The 23,791-nt window shown below is 38.3% G+C and overlaps 1 protein-coding gene across 8 annotated transcripts in view; it reads right to left on the bottom strand.

The window, feature by feature from the left end:
• The window catches only part of NSD1 (nuclear receptor binding SET domain protein 1), a 153,366-nt gene that overhangs the window by 67,069 nt on the left and 62,506 nt on the right, over positions 1 to 23,791 (bottom strand). For all 8 annotated transcript variants that reach the window (XM_070793315.1, XM_070793318.1, XM_070793314.1 and 5 more), the window contains 3 exons: positions 20,612 to 20,747; positions 12,489 to 12,661; positions 7,644 to 10,212 (listed from right to left, as the gene is read on the bottom strand). In XM_070793315.1, the coding sequence (XP_070649416.1) occupies positions 7,644 to 10,212; positions 12,489 to 12,661; positions 20,612 to 20,747 (2,878 nt within the window). The remainder of the gene's footprint in view (positions 1 to 7,643; positions 10,213 to 12,488; positions 12,662 to 20,611; positions 20,748 to 23,791) is intronic.

Genomic DNA, 23,791 nt, shown 5'->3' with positions numbered 1-23,791 from the left:
CTTCAAAATATATGATTAAGAATATAAATGGTGACCCATAAAATATGAGAAAATATGTGCAAATCATACCTAATAGTGGACTTATATATAGACCATGTAAAGAATTCTTACAATTTAATAATAGAGACAAACAGCCCAATAAACATTTTAACTGATCAAAAAACATATAAAAAAAGATGTTCAATATTGTCAGTCGTCAGGGAAATGCAAATCAAAACCACAGTAATGAGATAGCACTTGACACCAACCAGGACAGCTTTGTTAAATAGGTGCATATGTAGAGGTAGACACCTTTGCAAAACATTCTGGCAGTTCCTCAAAACTTGTACGGCAGGAAGGCAGAATCAGTTAGGAAGTTACAGTACCCCAGGGCAAGTACAAACCCATGAAAAACAGCACTGAAATGGATTAAAAGAGCCAATCCACTTTACCTGAGACTGCCACTCCGAAAGCAAGCACAATTGAGCTCCCCCTTAAAGCTGAATGTTGGAGGTGTCCAACATTGAAGTTTTTGCGTTTCTGTCTAATCTGACTGGGAACCCAACAGAAGTCACATAGTTTGGACTCTTGGAGGCACTACAAATAAGGGAGAGAGGGAACAACATGTTGTGGAACCAGAGGGGCTATAGTGACATAGACAGGGGCCAGATTGGTAAGACTGGGAGAAAGTACTAAAATCCTGGCTTCTCTCTACAAAGGGAGGTAAAAGAGGGAGCATTTGGAAATCTGGGTTTTTAGAAAATTGCCCAAGGGACTAGTACCTGTTTGGCCTGCTTGTGGGAGCTAACAGAGAGCTGGCTTCTTTAGATACCTGGGAGCTGCTGAGAATTAAAGACAGTGAGAAATCTTGTTGCAATAGCAACAACTAACTTGCAGTACTGCAGAAAAACACAAGATGAAGCAAGAGATTGCAAACTCCTGAAAAAGAAATAGACAAACCTCTCTGATTAGGAAACTACACACACAAGCCCACACAAACCCATTCTACAAAAAGGACTCCAGAGGTCCCCAGAATCTCTAGCCAAGATGATTGGTATGCCTTCCCCTATATGAAGCATCTCTGTAAAGACTCAGAAAAGTGGCTGTTTAATCAAATTCAAATGCATGAAAATAGGGGCAGGGGGGTAGGGGGAGGAGGGATTATGAAATATACGAAGAAACAAGGAAACACATCCCAAAGAATCAAAATAGATCTCCAGAAACTAATCATAAAGTAACAGAGATCTATGAATTATCAAAGAACTCAAAACAACTGTATTCAGGAAACTCAGTGATCTACAAGAGAACACCAATATCTAAAAGAAACCATGACAGTCAACAAAAAATAATAACAGTCAACAAAAAATACTAGAATTCTTTAAGACTAAACTACCATTTTATAGAAAAACCTGTAATCACTTTTTAAAATCCAGATGGATATCAAAATTATCTTGGAATTTCTTGAAGAATACAAATGCCCTGGAATTACTTTTTTCTCCAAAGCTCCAGATGTGTTTCTAATGAGCAGTCATGTTTAAAAACAAGTACACTCTATGATGATTTTTACTTTTATCTAGTTTATTTTACTTCTTCTATTTCAAAATCAGTGCTACTATTTCATTCAGCATGTTTTCCAATTTCTCCATCCTTTTTAAAAAAATTTTCTTTCTTAAGTCTTTATAAGCATAATAGAAAAGCTTTTATGTGGGTGTATGCGCATATATATATATGTGTATACATATATATATACACAATATGTATAACATGTATTTTGGAAAAAATGAGTTATTGTCTAGCAAAAAATTTTATGACATTCATTCCATTTGTTTGACTTAATCTGAATGCGAGATTTCTAATTTATATTCACTCAAAACTTTGATATAATTTCATGTATTTTGGCATCAAGTATTACACCTAAAAGTCTAGAAAGCTTATCTTCTTAGTGATTTAAAAACATTTTTTGAATGAGGCTTGACATTTCTAATTCAATTCTGAGAACCTAAAGAAATACTATGCTTTGTAAAAACAAACAAAAATAGGAAATTAACATGTACAACATTATTAACTACAGATTTTGTTCAAAATTTCACAAATTTTTATCCTAGTGTCCATTATTTGCTTTCTTTTCATACCTTATTCAAAACTCCACGTTGTATTCAACTACACTGAGCATCTGAAGCTGCATGCAACAAATTCTGGAAAACTCTCTTTGCATTTTTATTTTCTATTTTCTATTTCCTTGCTATGGCTTCTTAAGATACACCCACTGTTTAAAACTGGACAATTAATTTCCAAATACATGGGATTTTTAAAGTATCTTTGAAATAAATTTCTCATTCTGATACTAATTGCTCATTTAAATGCTTACTTCTCTGCAATTGCCCTTTGTGCTTTTTCAGTCTTCTAACTTTACTGAAGCTTTCAATGGCTAGGTTAAAAATCTTTCTTGGTAAATGACACATTACACTTCAAAATATATGGGTTATTTTCAAATATCTTTTGCTACTGATCTCTAACATAATTCCACAGTAATAAGACAACACCCTGATTTCAATATCTTTCAGCTCAGTTCAGTCGCTTTGGACTCTTTGCCACCCCATGGACTGCAGCACATGAGGCTTCCCTGTCTATGATCAACTCCCGGAGCTTGAGCAAACTCATGTTTGAGTAAACTCGTGTCTATCAAGTCGGTGATGTCATCCAGCCATCTCATCCTCTGTTGTCCCCTTCTCCTCCTGTCTCCAATCTTTCCCAGCATCAGGGTCTTTTCCAATGAGTCAGTTCTTAGCATCAGGTGGCCAAAGTATTGGACTTTCAGCTTCAGCATCAGTCTTTCCAATGAATATTCAGGACTCATTTCCTTTAGGATTGACTGGTTGGATCTCCCTGCAGTCCAAGGGACTCTCAAGAGTCTTCTCCAACACCACAGTTCAAAAGCATCAATTCTTCAGCGCTCAGCTTTCTTTATAGTCCAAGTCTCACATCCAACCTAGATAGCATATTCAAAAGCAGAGACATTACTTTGCCAACAAAGGTTCGTCTAGTCAAGGCTATGGTTTTTCCAGTGGTCATGTATGGATGTGAGAGTTGGACTGTGAAGAAGGCTGAGCGCCAAAGAATTGATGCTTTTGAACTGTGGTGTTGGAGAAGACTCTTGAGAGTCCCTTGGACTGCAAGGAGATCCAACCAGTCCATTCTGAAGGAGATCAGCCCTGGGATTTCTTTGGAAGGAATGATGCTAAAGCTGAAACTCCACTACTTTGGCCACCTCATGCGAAGAGTTGACTCATTGGAAGAGATTCTGATGCTGGGAGGGATTGAGGGCAGGAGGAGAAGGGGACGACAGAGGATGAGATGGCTGGATGGCATCACTGACTCGATGGACGTGAGTCTGAGTGAACTCTGGGAGTTGGTGATGGACAGAGAGGCCTGGCGTGCTGCGATTCATGGGGTTGCAAAGAGCTGGACACGACTGAGCGATTGATCTGATCTGATCACATTTGATCTGATCACATCCATACATGACTACTGGAAAAACCAGAGCTTTGACTAGACGGACCTTTGTTGCCAAAGTCATGTCTCTGCTTCTTAATATGCTGTCTAGGTTGGTCACAGCTTTTCTTCCAAGGAGCAAGCGTCTTTTAATTTCATGGCAGCAGTCACCATCTGCAGTGATTTTGGAGTCCAAAAAAATAAAGTCTCTCATTATTTCCATTGTTTCCCAATTTATTTGCCATGAAGTGATGGGACCAGATGCCATGATCTTAGTTTTCTGAATGCTGAGTTTTAAGCCAGTTTTTTCACTCTCTTCTTTCACTTTCATCAAGAGGCTCTTTAGTTCCTCTTCACTTTCTGCCATAAAGGTGGTGTCATCCGCATATATGAGGTTATTAATATTTCTCCCAGCAATCTTGATTCCAGCTTATGTTTCATCCAGCCCGACATTTTGCATGATTTACTCTGCCTAGAAGTTAAATAAGCAGGCTGACAATATACAGCTTTGACATACTCCTCTCCTGATTTGGAACCAGTCTGTTGTTCCATGTCCAGTTCTAACTGTTGCTTCCTGACCTGCACATAGATTTCTCAGGAGGCAGGTAAGGTGGTCTGGTATGCCCATCCCTTGTAGAATTTTCCACAGTTTTTTGTGATCTACACAGTCAAAGGCTTTGGAGTAGTCAGTAAAGCAGAAATAGATGTTTTTCTGGAACTCTCTTGTTTTTTTGATGATCTAACAGATGTTGGCAATTTTATCTCTGGTTTCTCTGCCTTTTCTAAATCGAGCCTGAACATCTGGAAGTTCACGGTTCACATACTGTTGAAGCCTGACTTGTAGAATTTCAAGCATTACTTTGCTAGCATGTGAGATGAGAGCAGATTCAGGATAAAACCCACATCTCTTGCCTCTCCTGCTTTGGCAGGAATATTCTTAACTTGTGAGTCACCTGGGAAGCACCACCATCATCTCAATTGGTGCAGAAAAGACTGAATTCAACACTTTCTCCTAATAGAAAACACTCAACAAACTAGGAACATAAAGAAATAATCTAAAATAAAGGTTATATATGAAAATCCCACAGCTAACATGAGCATCTATAGTGAAAAACTGAAAGATCAGGAAGAGGGCTAGGATGCCCATTCTTGCCAATTTAACACAACACTGGAAGTCCAAGCCAGAGCTATTTGACAAGAATTATAAACAGTTATAAATAAAAGACATTTTATAAATAAAAGACATTCAAATTGGAAAGGAAAAAGTAAAATGATCTCAGTTCATAGATGCCATGATCTTATGTAAAGAAAACCCTGAAGATTCCACAAAAAAAAGCCGTAAGAATAATAATGAATTGAGTAAAGCTGAAAGATAGAAAAATCAACATTTAAAACTCAGTTGTGTTTCTGGGCTTCTCTGGTAGCTCAGTGGTAAAGAATCTGCCTACCAATGCAGGAGACATGGGTTCGATCTGTGATCCACAAAGATTCCACATGCCAAGGAGGAGCTAAGCCCGTGTGCCACAACTACTGAGTCCAGGAGCCGCAACTACTGAAGCCTGCTCACCGTAGAGCCTGTGCTCAGCAACAAGAGAAGCCACCGCAATGAGGGCCCTGAACACTGCAACTAGAGAGTACAGCCCCCACTTGCCACAATTAGAGGAAAGCCCTCACTGCAATGAAGACCCAGCACAGTCAAAAATAAACAATTTTTTTAAAAAAACATCAGATTGTGTGTTGATGTTTAGTAGAAACCAACACAATACCGTAAAGTGATTATCCTGCAATTAAAAATAAATGAATTAGGGTACACGTGTCTCTTTCCCTTCTGGTTTCCTCAGTGTGTATGCCCAGCAGTGGGATTGCTGGATCATAAGGCAGTTCTATTTCCAGTTTTTTAAGGAATCTCCACACTGTTCTCCATAGTGGCTGTACTAGTTTGCATTCCCACCAACAGTGTAAGAGGGTTCCCTTTTCTCCACACCCTCTCCAGCATTTATTGCTTGTAGACTTTTGGACCGCAGCCATTCTGACTGGCGTGAAATGGTACCTCATAGTGGTTTTGATTTGCATTTCTCTGATAATGAGTGATGTTGTGCTTAGCCATCTGTATGTCTTCTTTGGAGAAATGTCTATTTAGTTCTTTGGCCCATTTTTTGATTGGGTCATTTATTTTTCTGGAGTTGAGCTGTAGGAGTTGCTTGTATATTTTTGAGATTAGTTGTTTGGGGCTGGTGCACTGGGACAACCCAGAGGGATGGTATGGGGAGGGAGGAGGGAGGAGGGTTCAGGATGGGGAACACATGTATACCTGTGGCGGATTCATTTCGATCTTTGGCAAAACTAATACAATATTGTAAAGTTTAAAAATCAAATCAAATCAAATAAATAAATAAATGAATTATATAAATTAATTTTTAAAAACCAGTTTGTGTTTCTATATAACAACAATTCAAAAAGAAAATTAAGAAAATAATCTCACAATACAATAAAAAAGAATAAAACACTCACAAATAAACTTAAGCAAGGATGTGAAGGAGTTGAGTACTAAACACAAATAAATGAAAAGACAATCTGTTTCATGGATTCAAAGATTTAACATTAACAAAACATCATACTACACAAGTGATCTTCAGATTCAGTACTCTATCAAAATTCCAATGTCATTTTTTGCAGAAATAAAAAAAAGCCATCCTATACTCAAAATACTCTTAACAAAGACTGATCATACATTGTTTTCAAAACATACTACACAACTACAGTAGTCAAAACAAACTTGTTATTACCATAAAGACAAACATACAGATCAACAGAACAGAGAGTACAGAAATAAACCCTTAAACGTATGTCAAATTATCTCTGACAAAGGATTTCCAACACTTTGGACACGTGAAGCAAAGCCAACTCACTGGAAACAGACCCTGATCCTGGGAAAGATTGAAGGCAAAAGGAAAAGGGGGCGACAAAAAGAATAAGATGATTAGGTAGCATTACGAACTCAATGGACATGAATCTGAGCAAACGCCAGGAGCTGGTAGAGGTCAGAAGAGCCTGGCATGCCAGGGTCCATGAGGTTGCAAGAGCTGGACACAATTTAGCGACTGAACAAGACTATACATACAATGGGGAAACGTACAGCATGCTTAATAAATGGTGCTGTACAGTAATGCGCACACAGTTAAGATTGTAGTATATACTTTCAACTTGTTCAGAAGGTAAATTCATGTGTTTTTTACCATAAATAAATATAAAGTGCTGATATAAACACAAAGCAAAAAAACCCAAAGTACCACATATTATATGATTCCATTTATATGAAATGTATAGAACAAGCAAATCTACAGACAGGGCTGAGATGAAGAGAGATTGATAAAGGCTGCAAGATTTCTTTCTAGGGTGATGCAAATGTTCCAAAATTAATCATGTTTATGGATGCACAAGTCTCTGAGTATACTAAAAACCACTGAAGTACCAATTTTCAAAAGGTGAACTTTACGATATGTGAATTATATTTCAATAAAGCTGTTAGAAAACAGAATCTACATGGAGAAATCTTTTAGGGAAAGTCAGTTCAATGCATAATACTTATATTTTGAAAAATGTATGCTGCTTTCCTTCTGCAGCTAAGGTAGGATACCCTGGCATTTCAGATTTTTAAAAATTTATTCTTAAACTTCATTCCAGAAGGGATGCAAGACATCTAAGTTCTTCAAATAAGTACCACGAAACAGTCACATTTTTTCAAAAACATATCCCCTTTGTCTATATAACAGGAGAGCCTTCCTTAAGCTGTAAGAGCTTAACATTCAATAAAATCTATTTGCTTTCTGTAAACTAACAACTAGATTTTAATCTTACACTCAGAACCTCTCAAATACAGCATCCCCAAAAGCTCACAGATTTAAAAAGGTATGAAATGGGGAACAGATCTTGATACTTATTAAAAGCAAAAGAAAAAAGAGCTTCTTGGTAAAACGTAACTTCTGAAAGTATGTGGAAACCTGGTCATCAAAATTCTGACCCTTCTACATAAAGCCCTTTTTTCGCTTCAAGTAATTAACCCTTCCCTCCCAATTTACACTTAGGTCTTCCGTGAAAACAGACCACACTTGGTAGGGTATCATTATCGTCACTTCATCTAGTCCCTTTCTTTCACAGTTAGGAATCCTTACCTGGTTCAGGGAGCTCAGGTTGAGGAGTCAAACTGGGAATTCCTGGCTCCTTTTCCATCTCCTCATTGCTAGCATTGGATTTATCACAAACATTCAACCGCGGCCCAGCTGAATCTAAGTGGTTGGCATGATTTGGATCTGTCAGTGCATCCTCTAGTTTGTTTGTCGAAGCAGGAGGTCTCTGCTCTGGGAACTCATCTTCCTTCTTTACAGGGTCAGCAGAAAGCAAGACCCCAAAGGCACCCTCAGAGTTTTCTTTTTCCTTAAATCTGTTAGTGCGTTTACGAGGTTTAGTGCGCCTTTGGTTTAAACGTTGCCATCGCTTTTTAGGCACTGCTTCATTTATACTACTGGGTTCATCATTCTCACTGTTCATTTCAGAGTCCAGCTCTGGGACTTTCCTGATTTCAAAAGAGGGGCCTTTTTCAGGAATTTTTTCAGGGTCAGACTGGTTGACTTTATTATCAAAACTAACACTGGAAAAATGGGCACCATCTTCACTTGTTAAATGGCCCATTAATTGAAGGGTTGGTTCTTTACCAGGGTCTTCTGCTTCACCTCTGGAGGAGCTGTTCTCTGAACCCCTACTCTCTCTGTCTCCCTGTAGTGCAGCCTCAAGAGTCACAGCTGGAAGCTCATTCAGTTTTCTTCTGCGTTCTGTTTTTAAGGCTTTACGGTTCACTGTGTTCTTTCCCATCTGGGCTGAAAAACCATCTCGAAATTTGGATGGCTTTGATCGACCACAGTTGCGCCTAGTAACGCAGTTTGAACGATTTTTGCCAGAAGCAGGGAGGTCTCTTTTATCAGACCCCAAGCCAGGCAGGGAAGTAGACAGCTCCCCAGACAGTGCAGAGTCACCCCCACCAGGGCCAGGGTGGACTGGATCCTGAGTGCCATCTCCACTTTTTTCTGAACTGTGATTGGAGCCTCCTGAAACCAAGACCTTAGGAGCTGACACAGGACTGCTGGTAGAACAGTCCCCAAGACCAGGACTCCGATAAGAGACCAAGTTCTGAGCTGTCATTATTCGTTGCTCCTTGGTCTTACTATCATGCATATCTTTCAACATCATTAGTAATGTACTGAATTTGTAGTCTGGTTCAATAGGTATGTGATTCTGACCAGAGGCAGAAGAAAAAAGTAATGGTTTCGATGGCTTTGACGTTCCGGAGTCACTGACATCTTCACTTAAGGATCTGTAAGAGAGCTCCTTCAACTCTGACAGAACGTGTTTCACCACTGCTGTTTCTATGTCACTCGAATCCCTGGTTTTCTCATGCATGTTGCTCAGTAGTTTCAGTCCATCCACTTTCCCGCTTTTAGAAATGCTGGCCAAAGGAGAGCCTTTGTTATCAGAAGAGCAGCATTTCAAACTGCAGTCCTCATTTGCAACTGGAGGTTCTGCTACAACTGGGTTTTCTTTATGTTTGCACTTGATACTTCGAATTTTGGGCTGTTTGCTTTTTGAATGTAACAGAGCTTGATTTTTAGCCCCACCTTTTATTATTGAGTTCTCACTGGAAATACTTGATGATGTGTTGAATTTTGAAGAAAATCCATCGTTTCTAAAATCTGGTTGGGGTTTTCGGACAAGAGTTGACACTTTAAGATCAGAGAGATTAATCTGAGACGTCTCAGTTCCAGGCTCTGTTGTCTTGGTACAATTTATTAGGTGGTCCGTGTGTGAGTTAGTAATCAGAGACTTCTGCTTTGCTTTTACCTTAGTGTTTGTGGCAGGATACCTAGAATACTTTACCTTTTCATTTTTCTGCACAGGTAACAAGTTCTCTGATCTATCAAAAGCATCTGTAATTTCAAGGACACTGTTATCAGACTCTGAACTATGATCTACAGGATCCAAATCACTGCTTCCATCATCAGAAGTGGTACAAATACTAATGGAATCACTTCGTTTTTCTTCATCACCTGCTCCAATATAGCAGAGCTGTACTTTCGAACTACACATCAGACCTCGCTGGAATTTCTTCTTCTCCCCAGAACGTTTAGAGATCAAGGCACCCTCAGACAAGCCCAGTAAAGAGTCACAATTTGAAGTCTCAAATTCTTTCTTTGCAGTGTTTTTTGCACAAGAAGAAAACAGGAAACTTCCTGGAGCAGTGCTGGGCCCTGTGAGGCTGTTCGCTATCCGGGAAAGTTCATTCGAGGCCTGCTTATCAGACACATCCCCAGAAATAAAGTTTAAGCCAAGGTTTTCTGGAATCTTTCCCCTCCGTTCTTCCTTATGTGTTTCAAATTGCATATGGCCCTTTTTCACACTAGTCCTTTTTGGATTATCAGAGCTCTTTCTGGCTCGAGACTTAGCACAAGGTTTTTCCTTCTCATCTGCAGAATGTTCAGAGTCAAAAGCCAGAGATTTCAAGCAGCCATTAAGCAACAGGTCATGTTCTGATTCAGGATCATTTGTACAGTCCTCAAATGGCATATCCTCCTCACTGTCCAACTTGATTGAACTGGTGACACACTTTCGGTTCTTCGACCCTTTGGGAATATCATACTGCTCAGCAAGACCAACACTGGCTTCCCATTTACTCAAAATCTTCTGAGGAACCTTAAATGTAAAGAAAAAAAGATGATTACTCATCTAAGAAATAGAAGAGGAAATAGGGAAATGATCACTGAACACCTCTCAAATCAGAAGCTTTTCAAGCCTTATTATATTTCTTTGAGGCTCTTTTATGGGACTGTCAGGCTGTTACCTCCCACAGCCCAGTCAGACCTTAGCTAATGGGGATTCGCAACACTTCTTCTATCACTAAGATCTATCACTGGAGATCCTGGAAACCCTCCACTCTCCTTACCAGTAAAAGCACAAAAAGTGGACCATAAATTAGACTACTACATTACATTACTAATCAACATTATATTACTAAGTCAAGGAATAACCAGATGACTCCTACTTACTCTGCCAATCATAAAGATTTCCTTCCTGAATTATGAAGGCCAAGCACTTGCTGAGTTGCATAAAAGAGAAAACAAAAGGCTAAAGAAGATGAATGTGGAAAAACTAGAACTAGAAATGAGTTAAGTCAGATCTGCCCTACAAGACCTGAAATTTGAAACTCAGGTTATCACCAGGCCCTTGACTAATCAAGAATTTTCTATACGTTTTATATACAATCTGGATTATAATCAAACAGTGTCCTGGGCTTAATCATGTAGTGCAGAGACACCAATACACCCTGGATAGCTTAACAAGTTATACATGCTCTTGAATCCTCATAGCATAAGGTGGAGAAGGAAATGGCACCCACTCCAGTATTCTTGCCTGGAGAATCCCAGGGATGGGGGAGCCTGGTGGGCTGCCGTCTATGGGGTCGCATAGAGTCGGACACGACTGAAGCGACTTAGCAGCAGCAGCAGCATAGCATAAGGACATCGAAGCTCTGTGAAATATATCTAATTTTCGAGACTCTTATTTCCCTCCCTGGCCTCATACAATAGATGTTAGTCAAGGTTCTAACTATCATTTAGTGTCCACAAATACTTTAATACTTGTGAAAGAGATGTTCTGCTGACCATGTAACAATTCAGGCCACTACACAGGTAGCCTCTTCTTATAAAGCAATATACAGATCATCTGATTTACTTTAGACACAAACACATAGCCATTAATTGTCTAGCTATGGTCATAGTACATCAATTTTCCAGAACCTGAAAGCCCAAGCAAACTCTTTTGAAAGGGGGCTTGTTTAATACACATACTTAAAAGGCTTGACACAAAAACTTTGATATCTCCCCACCACCAACTACCCAAAGTATTAGAAAGGATGCAGTTAGCCTCCTGTATCCTAATAGTAGCACACATTAGTTGTTTCAAAGCATGAATACTGTGACATACAAATTATTTATTGCTAATCCTCACGAGAGTTCAACAAGGTATATATTACTACCTTAGTTTTAGAGACGAAGAAACTCCAGTTGGAAATAGCAGGGACTGCATACTGACTCAAAATTATCCAAATTATGATTTTTATATAATAGTCTAAAAGTAGGAAATACAAATTTAAAAGAAACTATTTCCCCTTTTAGAATGGACTAAAACACAACATCAAGCAAATGAAACAAAAACATCATGTTCTTTATTAAAACAACAAGGTTTGAAACTATAATCTTAAGCATTGATAATCGCACACGAAAACCAAAATACAAACAAAACAAGAATGTTCAAAGCCTTATATTTGTCATTTTTAAGAAAAATAATTAATCTAGAGAGGGAGAAGAACATTTCATTTTGATGATCATTTTCTGCTTAAATTAGATAGACCCAAACATGACTGGTCGTGCCATTTTGTACTATCACATGTAAGTGACATGGCAAAAGTAAGCTGAAATCACTTCTCAAAAAAATTGAGTAGAAATATTTGGAAGGTTAGCCCTATCTTATCCCTGCAAAAAAAAAAAAAAAAAAAAATGCTTTCTGACAATTTTCTCACCAACTTGTATTTCAAAAATTATATTTCTTCCTTTGGCTGATCCCATAAACCAGGGGTCCCCAACCCCCAGACTGATACTGGTCCATGACCTGTTAGGACCTGGGCCACACAGCAGAAAGTGAGCGACAGGTGAGTCAGCCCCCATGGCTAACATAAACCACCTGAGCTCTGCCTCCCATCGATCAGCGGTGGCATTAGATTCTCGTAGGAGTGAGAACCCTACTGTGAACTGCATGCTCCTTACAAGAGTCATCCCCAAACCATACCCTCCACCTTGGTTTGTGGAAAAATTATGTTCCCTAAGAGTGGTCCCAGAAAGGCTGGGGATTCCTCCCTCTCTAACCCTAAAAACATAATCTGAGACGCTTTAAAAAAAAAAAAAAAAAAATACCTTATGCCTATATCCCTTCTCTTTCTGCTTCCCTCTTCTCCTAAGGACAGGTAGCTCTTCAAATTGATGTCTGCCTTCGAACATAACGATTGCTTTTCCAGCCACCCAGGCTCTCTCAGAAGGATCTCCAAAAGCCTCCACGTAGTACTGTCGATAGGGCCTGCGGTTAGAAACTAGATAAAAACAAAAACCACAATGTCATTACTTAAAAAAGAAAAAAAAAAAAAAGACTACTCATCATCAAGGGAACAGCAACACAGCAGTTGTAAAGAAGCCTCTTGTCACTTAAAAGTAACATAAAAAACAAGCTAAAAACCTATAGAAAAAGAAACTTTAAGGTAGGTCAGATAGAAAGTAAAATTTCAATTTATGTGACAAGAAAATGGTTAAGATGTTAATGAAACAATATAATGTTTTGCTCTGGTGATATGCTATCTATTCCAAACCAGAAGTTTTATACCCTCATTACCAGAAATCACAAAGGGCATATAATAAGTTGCAGTATTGTAAAAATGACAATTACCAAGAACTAACCACTAAACAAACATAAAATATTATGCTAAAATATAAGGAGGAAGACATGTTTCCACATATGATGTGCTAACACTTATGGCACAGCTATTTTGGACAAGCTGCTTTTCATGTATTCTTCACAATCAACTCTAAAAAACAAGTGGTATAACCTCCATTTTACAGACAATAATAAATTCAACAACTTCAGAGAGAACAAATTCAGAATGAAACACTGGATTTGCAGAGAAAGTGGGACTTGATAATTCAAACTACAGAAATTTCTGAAAAATAAAGAAAAGGAAATAAAAAACTAAATAACTATTATTAATAAATAAATAACTTAATAAATAAATTATAAATTAAAAACTGCTGGGGAAAAAAAATCCAGTTATTCTACAGTTTCTTCACTGTCCTAAGTTATATGCATGCAATTATCAAAAATCAATACAAATCTCATCCAGAAAAGATTACAATCTAATTTACATAATATATGTACTTCTATACATTTATTTTCTTATCATTTTTCATATCAGTAAAAAAAAATAAGGTCACAAAAGAAATACAGCCAGGGCTACACAGGTAAAATGATTTGTCTCTATTTAAAAAAAGGAAATTGTTTTATATAAAAATTCACTTTAACTCACACTGAATTACAACCTGGTTAAATTTTGTTTTATTGTACATTTTATAAACAAGTTCTATTAAAAAAAAAAAACACACACTGAACTCTAGTCTCTATCTAGTAAACACTTCAACAGAAACCACCTATAAAGGAAGACTAAATGTACACATACACACACACACACAGATTCTTAAAGTCAATTTGAAAAGTCATTCTCCCAAAAACAAGTAAACTCAATTACTACAAACATTTATGATGTGCCAGCATACAGAGAACTGAAAGCACTTGCTACACAGAGAACACCATACAGAGAGGCAAAACACTCACTGTTACAGACAACGGAAAGAATTCACTGCCTGACAGGTACGAGACACACAGTATAAAGAGAGTAAAACAGCATGCTAACTGATGTAACATGAACACTGTTTTTTTTTAATCTTTGAGTGCATTGCATACACTCAAATTTATCATTTGATGGCATGTATTGGCAATGGCATTTCTTAACATTAAGGTATAATTAGTTTCAGGTATGCAACATAATGATTTGATATTTATATCAATATAAAAATTTTTTTTCTTGTGATAAGAACTTTCAAGATCTACTCTCTTAGCAAATTTCAAATATACAATGCAGTATCAACTACAGTTGCCACGTTGTATATCCATGTGACTTATTTATTTCTTTTATAACTACTACTTTGACCCCCCTTTCACCCATTTTGCCATTCCTGACCCACCCCACCCTGGGCCTCTGACAGCGAGCAACCTATTCTCACGATCTATGAACTTGGTTTCGTTTTCTGGATTTTGGGTTTTTTAGATTCCACATATAAAGGAGTTCATATGGTATTTATATTTCTCTGACGTACTTCACTTAATACAATGCCTGCCAGGTACTTTCATGCTGTCACAAATAGAAAGGGTGCTTTCTTTGGAATGGGTGAATAATATTAAACTGTGTATACATACCACATTTTCTTTATCTGTTCATCTACTGATGGACACTTAGGTTGTTAATATTCTTTTTTTTTTTTAAGTAAAATCATTAATTGGAGGACAAATGGGACACCTGAGTAGAAAATTTTTAAAGGGAGAGAATTGAGGGAAGAATTCCTATAAGAGGGCCCAGAACGCTCAAAGACATAAATGAACAGAACAAATGAAACAGCTACGAACAATAAGTAGCTCAGAACACTAAATCAAAAAGTTGAAGGAAAGGGAAACTACCTGAAGAGGTTGGATGCCATGTTAAGAGTCTGACCATTATCCCATTAGCACTGATCTGCATTTAAACGGTAGAACTACAGGTTCAGTTCTGTACCTTAAAAAGATAAATCTCCTTGACCAATGAATATTACATTTAAGAGGAAACAAAAAGGAGACACAGGAGACCAGAAATTACCACTGCTGCTGCTGCTAAGTCGCTTCAGTCGTGTCCGACTCTGTGCGACCCCATAGATGGCAGCCTACCAGGCTCCCTCGTCCCTGGGATTCTCCAGGCAAGATCACTGGAGTGGGTTGCCATTTCCTTCTCCAATGCATGAAAGTGAAAGTGAAGATGCTCAGTCGTGTCCAACTCTCAGCGACCCCGTGGACTGCAGCCCCTAGGCTCCTCCGTCCATGGGATTTTCCAGGCAAGAGTACTGGAATGGGTTGCCACACCACTAGTGTATACTCAGGATGACCAGAACATAAACTAAGGTGGCTGCAGTGGGGGAAAACAAAATTCGAAAGATTTGCTTAAGAAAACAAATGAAAAGGACTAGATATTAATAAAAAGTCAGATAGGGAAGATAGCTGAACACCAATGTTCATAGAAGCATTATTCACAATAACCAAAATGAGAAAACAACCCTCATATCCACTGAAGGATGTAAAGATGAACAAAATGAGGCATATATATATAAATGAAAATCACTGAGCCTCACAAATGAATAACACAACAATGTGGATGAACCTTACAGACATTATGTTAAATAAAATAAGCCAGACACAAATGGACAAACACTGCATGATTCCACTTATATGAAGTACCTAGAATAGTCAAATTCATAAGAAAAAGTAGAATAGTATTTACCAGGGGCTGAAAGTTTTGTTAAATTAGTAGAGTTTTAGTTTAAGAATATGAAGAAGTGCTAGAGATGGACAGTGCAAATAATTTCACAAAAATGTTAATGTACTTAATGCCACTAAACTATAAACTTATAAAATGGATGAAATGATAAAATTCTGTTATATATGTACACTGTTTACTTAAAAAAAAAAAAACAACTCAGGTAACAATTGGTGCTAAGGATGTAGAGAGATGAGAATCAAAGAACTGCTGCTTTCAAACTGTGGTACTGGAAAAGACTCTTGAGAGTCCCTTGAACTGCAGGGACAAGTCAAATCAATCCTAAAGGAAATCAACCCTGAATATACACTGAAAGGACTGATGCTCAAGCTCCAATACCTTGGCCACCTGATGCAAAGAGCTGACTCACTAGAAAAGACCCTGATGCTGGGAAAGATTGAAGGCAGGAGGAGAAGGGGGGACAGAGGATGAGATGGTTGGATGGCATCACAGACTCAATGGACATGAGTTTGAGCTCTGGGAGACAGTGAAGGACAGGGAAGCCTGGCATGCTGCTGCTGTTCATGGGGTCGGAAAGAGTTAGACATGACTTAGCAAATGAACAACAAAGAGCAATTTTTATAAAAGCAAACGGGGGTGAGGGGGGGAGGCTCAAGAGGGAGGGGATGTATGTATAGTTAATAGCTGATTCACATTACTGTATAGCAGGAACTAACACGACATTGTAAAGCAATTATCCTCCAAATAAAATTTTTTTAAAAAGATACAAAATATAAAATACAGGAAAAGAAACAATAAAAATTTGGCAAAGCTGAAAGTCAGATGGTGACAAGAGTTAAACCAAATGAATGAGAGGTCAGCCTTGAGAAAAGCTAAGAAGTAATCTGATTTACATTTACCCCTAGATTGCTTTGCAACGGGAACTCCAGAAGTGGAAGCACAGAAAAGCATAAAATATAGAAAAACATAAAAACAAGACTGGCTAAAAGTCTATTCAAGATGAAGTGAGAGTATTTCCAGGTCAAGATGAAGAATTGAGTAAGCACTTCTAAATTCACTCCATCTCCTAATCTCCACTAACACTACAATAAAGAGATGTTCAAGGATAGGCTCATTACGGACAGGAGAATAAGAGGGAACAGGTGAATAAATTATTAGCATGCAGGTATGTTACACAGTTTCCGAAGCTGGGAAACACCTGGATGAGGATTATGTTAACTTACATAAGAGATACTAAAATCTATCAATCAACAGTGAGCATGGACTTCCCTGGTAGTCCAATGGTTAAGAATCTGCCTGCCAATGAAGGGGCCACAAGTTCAATCTCTGGTCTGGGAAGATTCCACATGCCATGGAGCAACTAAACCTGTCTCTAAAGCCGGTGTGCCCTAGAACCCATGCTCTGCAACAAGAGAAGCCACAGAAATGAGAAGCACCCACTCAAAACTAAAGAAAGCCCATGCACAGCAACAAAGACACAGCACATCAATTAATTAATTTTTAAAAAGGAAATTTCTTTTAAAAAAAACAAAAAGTGAGCAAATCCATGAACCAACTACATCAACACACTCATGTGTGCTCTACTCCATGAAGTAGAGCAAAACAAAAAAAATTCAACCAAAAAAAAAAAAAAAAAAAAATTAGTTCAATGCAGAAAAGTCAACATGTGAATAAGACTTACAGGAAAATAAAGGAAGGAAACAATCAATGAAAAAATTCAAGAAAATGTTCCAGAACTAAAGAAAACTAACCTTGTAGATCAAAAGGGGCTTACTAAGTACCCATTACAAAGAATGAAAACAGACTCACAGCAAGGTATAGTCTATGAACTATCAGAACAGAAGAGACTACAAGCTTTCAGAGTAAAGGACAAAAATCACATGCAAAAGATCATAAATCAAAACAATCTCAGATTTAATAGAAAACTCTGGAAGCTAAAAGACAATGGAGCAATGCCTTCAAAGAATTGTGAGCAAAAATTATTTCCAGCCTAGTTATTTTATACAGCTCAACTACCAAACAAGTACAGGAAAAGAACAGAAATATGTCCAGATCCCAAAGGTCTCAAAAAACTTTACCTCCGTGCTTCCTTTACAGGAAACTACTTAAGGGCTTACTATGTATTTTATATAATAGTAAGCAAATCAAAAACAAGGAAGAGATGAAATTTGACGCAAGAGTATTGAGGGCAATCTCCAAGATGATAGCTCTTCACCAGGCACAGAAGGTAACCCATGTCTACTGAAGGGACAGAAAAAGTTCCAGGTGGTATTTCCTCAAGATGATGAAAAATAACAAATTACTGATGCATCAGTTCATATGGAGAGAGAACAGAAATTAGGAGAGATTGACTACCAATAATAAATACATAGAATACTAAGAATTCTTTCCCTTACCAATACACACATACACACACACACTTCAGCCACAATTGTACCATCAAAAAAGATTACCAGTGATCTCCAGCTCCTTATACCTAATGGACTTTTTATCTCATCTCTAGGCACCGTTCAACCAAACTGACCACACTTGCTTTATAAAACAAATCTAGTCACCAATACCATATGCTTCTGGTGTTTCCCTTTTATCTCTGATTTTTTTTCCATCTCTTTTGCACACTCAGTCTCCTCCACACAGACCTCAAATGCTGGCTTCCTCAGAGCCACCTTTTTTTCTCACCATATTATCTTCTCCCAAGGCCAACACATCCATGCTTTCCTCACGGCTTCAAATAATATTAACAAGAAGATGTCACCTCCAAGTTGTAGATGTTCCAGTGCTCTCAGGAAATGGCTACATTTTTACATGCTGGTGTAGCTAAAAACTTGGGGACCATCCTGAGATACAGAAACCTTAGCCTTCATTCTCCCTCACTTCCCATTATCCATCCATTAACAAATCATACACATTTTACTCCCTAAGTAGTCTTCATTTCCTCTTTACCACTATAATCTTGACATAATCACTGTGAAAACCCATTTAATCATCTCCTCCGATTTATCTGTGCCCCCTCCAAATCATTTTCCACACTGCACTAAGTGAACTTGAAAATATATAGATCAGATCACATCTCCCTCTGCTCACAGCATGTTAATGGTACTGTTCTTAGGAAAAAATACAAAATATTAATGAAGTCTACAAAATGCTACATGATCTGAATCACATCTATTTCTCCAGCCTCACGCCGTACCACATTCCATAACTCTATGGGCTGCAGCCCTCACAGGAGCAGAACATATACTACTTTCTGTGCTTGGAACCTTCTTTTCTACTTGCCCTATCACATCTCAGATCAAACATAACTTTACAGCAACACTGGCCCCGACGACCCTACACCACTGGCCCTGACTACCCCGCTCCAAAAGTTCAGGTTAGGTACCTTCACATCATCACCAACATCACTTCACATCATCAGTATTTTTCCTTGAACACACCTCTCTGTTAAGTAATTAGTTATTTCGTCTATTTGGTGGTGCCTTCTCTTTTCACCTGGACTCTAATTATATATAAGGGCAAGCAAAATGCGTTGCCGATGACTAGATCCCAATACCTAGCACAGTACTTCTAGAACATACTGATTACTTGTTGAACAAATGACATCGACCCAACTAGTGCACATAAAGGACACCACAATGAGTAAGAAACCAGCAATGTCACAGGCATAGAAGGGCAGAGGGACTAAAAGAATTTTCTACAGAAGAACTTAAATGTCCAAGGAGGTCACAAAGTTAGGTATCATTTTCTTTAAACAGTGAGCTATAAAAGTATTTGGGTACTTCAATACTAGTATTCAAAATATAAAATAAAATCCAGCATACCACTTGTGGTAAATCATCCTACAGATAAAGACATTAAATACAGTTATTGTTTATAACACTGTTTTGTATGCACACAAACACGTGTGTATGTATATGTATAATATTTTCAACCCAAGATTAAAAACAACCTAAACATCCATCAACAGGGAATGGTTATAATCTCCAAGAAGTCAAACAGGTGAAAAAACTGTACCTACAATATGCTACGTTTATGTTAAATAAAAGGAGGATAGGGAGATGAGAATACATAGTTGTATTTACATAAAGCAAGTTTAGAAAGAAACATTAATAACAATTGGCTACTCTCTGAAAAGAGGTAAAGAATCGGACAGATCAGAGATCTTTTTTTTAAACCTTGTGCATATGTTAGTGAAAAAAGTGCAAGTGAAAGTCTCTCAGTCGTGTCTGACTCTTTGCGACCCCATGGACTATACAGTCCACGGAATTCTCCAGCCAGAATACTGGAGTGGGTAGCCGTTCCCTTCTCCAAGGACTCTTCCCAGCCCAGGGATCAAACCCAAGTCTCCTGCATTGCTGGCTGATTCTTTACCAGCTGAGCAACCAGGGAAGCCCCATATGTGTTAGTAACTTAGTCAAAAACTAAAATACATACATTAAAACTACAATAAAATCACAGAATATCTTAATAGGAAACAGGGAGAAGTTAAGACATTAAGATACAAACAGAATAATCAAGTAACAAACAACAGTAACTGAAGAAAATATTTTAAATCAAGATTTTAAAATTCAAGATAATTTATAAGCATTCTTTGTAATTATTTCAGCTTTAAAACTAACAAATGACACAAATCTGAAGACTGAAGTAGAAAAACATAAATATACTGAAAAATGATTCTGAATAATATAAACTTTACACAATAAAGCCTAACATTTTTCTGGCATCTACAGATAGACTAAATGAGAATTTTTAAAATCATAGAGCAAAATAAACCTTTTTAAAAGAAATCCAAAAGAGGTTAAAATACATAACTATACACTACTGAACTGATCAAAAGTAAATATAAATTGTTACTAAAGGCAACTGCAAGTTTATAATTCCACACTATATTATATAATCATCAGCTGCAAGTTTTACCTTTCATTTTTGAGTGTGTATTAATCAACGGATCAGAACAAATCCTGCAGGGCCACCATGGGCGTCTCTTGAATTTTGCCCAGATGAGATCTCCAACTTCATACTTCAGCGGCGTAGCCTTTTTCTTGGGTTGACACTTTAGACAGACAAAACATGGAGCATCAATAAAAATCAACACTTTTTAAAACAAGTGTTTAAAACATCACCTTCCCACATGCCTTCTGAGACAAAATGACCTAAAGAATACTAAATGAAACACTCCACCTTAACAACATTTACAAAATAAGTAGAACTAAATTATTTTGTCTTAACTGTTTATAACATATTCCAGTTGGTAGTAGCTCTCAATTTATATTTGCTTGACATAAGCAATCTACCTGCATTCTAGGAAAATAAGTATTTTAAATTCTAAAAAACTAAAAACTGAGTAACAGAGAAACAGAATCATCCCAAGGAAAAGATATCTTTGCCTTAGTCCTTGGATCACAATACAACACAGGGTGGAAGCAGGGAGCCCAAGAAAAATGTTAACAATATCAAGAGACTTTGATCCCATTACAGTGTTACATGCCAACTACATCTCAATAAAACTGGAGGGTGGGGAGGATACCGTGGTCCCTTGGGCAAGTGATACTCTCCATTCTTCTCAAACATAGACATTTCTGTTAATTAATTAACAATAAAGGGCGAGTGGTTAAGAATTCTCCAGTCATTGCAGGGCATATGGGTTCAATCCCCAGTCCAGAAAAATCCCACAAGCCAGGGAGCAACTAAGCCCATGTAACAGAACTACTGAGCCCAAGTACCACAACTACTGAAACTCACATGCCTACAGCCTGTGCTCTGCAGCAAGAGATGCCACTGCAATGAGAAGCCTATGCAAAGCAAAGGAAGAGCTGCTCCGGCTCACTGCAATTAGAGAAAGCCCAAAATGGAAAATTCTTAAAGAGATGTGAATACCAGACCACCTTACCTGCCTCCTGCGAAATATGTATGCAGGTCAAGGAACAATAGTTAGAACCGGACATGGAACAACAGGAATATGTCAAGACTGCATAATGTCACCCTGCTTATTTAACTTACTTGCAGAGTACACAATGTAAAATGCTGGGCTGGATGAAGCTCAAGTTGGAATCAAGATTGCCAGGAAAAATATCAACAACATCAGATATGCAGATGGCATCATTTTAATGGCAGAAAGCAAAGAGGAACTTAAAAAGGCTCTTGATGAAGAAGAAAGAGTGAAAAAGGTGGATTAAAACTCAACATTCAAAGAAGATCATGGTATCAGGTCCCATCACTTCATGGCCAATAAGTGGGAAAAAAATGGAAACAATGACAGATTTTAATTTCTTGGGCTCCAAAATCACCGTGGATGGTGACTACAGCCATGAAATTAAAAGATGCTTGTGGCTTGGAAGAAAAGCTATGACAAACCTGCTAACTGCTAAGTCACTTCAGTCATGTCCGACTCTGTGCGACCCCATAGACGGCAGCCCACCAGGCTCCCCCGTTCCTGGGATTCTCCAGGCAAGAATACTGGAGTGGGTTGCCATTTCCTTCTCCAATGCATGAAAGTGAAAAGTGAAAGTGAAGTCGCTCAGTCATGTCCGACTCTTAGCGACCCCATGGACTGCGGCCTACCAGGCTCCTCCGTCCATGGGATTTTCCAGACAAGAGTACTGGAGTGGGTTGTCATTGCCTTCTCCAATGACAAACCTAGACAATGTATTAAAAAGAAGAGACATCACTTTGCCAACAAAGGTCTGTATAGTCAAAGCTATGGTGTTTCCTGTAGTCATGTACAGATATGAGAGTTGGACCATAAAGAAGGCTGAACACCAAAAAAAAAAAAAATCAGTGCTTTCAAATTGTGGTGCTTGAGAAGACTCTTTAGTCCCCTGGACTGCAAAGAGATCAAACCAATCAACTCTAAAGGAAATCAACCTTGAATATTCACTGGAAGGACAGATGCTAAAGCTCCAACACTTTGGCCATGTGATGCAAAGAACCAACTCACTGGAAAAGCCCTTAATCTTTCCCAGCATCAAGGTCTTTTCCAATGAGTCAGGAAGAGAAAGGATTGAAAAAGGATAAGATGGTTGGATGGCATCACTGACTCAATGCACATGAGTTTGAGCAAACTCCGGGAGATAGTGAAAGACAGGGATGCCTGGAGTGCTACAGTTCATAGGGTCACAAAGAAGTCAGACACGACTTGGTGAATGAACAACAACAACATCTTTAACATCCCATCAACAGTACAGGTCTCCTGCCCTGAGAGAAAGATGACTTTGTGTTTACTAGGACTGAGTTTCCCACCTGATAAACCACACAAAGGAGTGGCACATATGCCAAACTGTTTCTAGGTAGCTAAAAACAGCACCTAAGATACTTGGACAAAGGATCTATACATTTACTCCAAGAAGGCAAACAAACAATATGACTTTCCATAAATTCCAAGTCTCAAAAGAGGCTTGATGAGTTCCTGTTTCAGACCTGATTGTCCCTGCTTACTGCCCACAGAAGTACCCACCTGAAATATATTGAGTGTTCAATAAAAATATGCTGAATAGGGTCTTCCCTGGTGGTCCAATAACTAAGACTCTCACTCTCAATGCAAGGGGCCTGAGTTTGACCTCTGGTCAGGGAACTAGATCTCATGTGCTACAACTAAGAGTTTAGATGCTGCAACTAAGACCCAGCACAACCAAATAAATAAGTAGGAATTAAATGAAATATTTGTGAATGAAAAGAGTGAAATCATTCAAATAAAATAATGATCAGTAATATCTGGGGCTCAAGGATACCAAAGTACTAGGCTCAATTCCATGATTTGTAAGTTACCATTCAACTGTAAGACTGCATTCAGAGAAAGGTAATTCTCACAGAATACACTTACTAAAAATAGTCTCAGGCATCCCTGGTGGCTCAGTGGCAAAGAATCCACCTGCCAAGGCAGGAGACATGCATTCAATACTTGGTCCAGGAAGATCCCACATGAGAAGGAACAACTGAAGCCTGTGCACCACAACTACTGAGCCTGTGCTCCAGAGCTCAGGAGCCTTGACTACTGAGCCCATGTGTCACAACTACTGAAGCCCACTCATCAAGCTTGTGTTTTGCAACGAGAGAAGCCACCACAATGAGAAGCCCACACACTTCAACTACAGAGTAGCT

This window comes from Bos indicus, chromosome 7 (assembly GCF_029378745.1).
Source record: "Bos indicus isolate NIAB-ARS_2022 breed Sahiwal x Tharparkar chromosome 7, NIAB-ARS_B.indTharparkar_mat_pri_1.0, whole genome shotgun sequence".
Lineage (NCBI taxonomy): Eukaryota > Metazoa > Chordata > Mammalia > Artiodactyla > Bovidae > Bos > Bos indicus.
The sequence above is the reverse complement of the archived record's forward strand: the minus strand, read 5'-3'. Positions and strand labels throughout refer to the sequence as shown.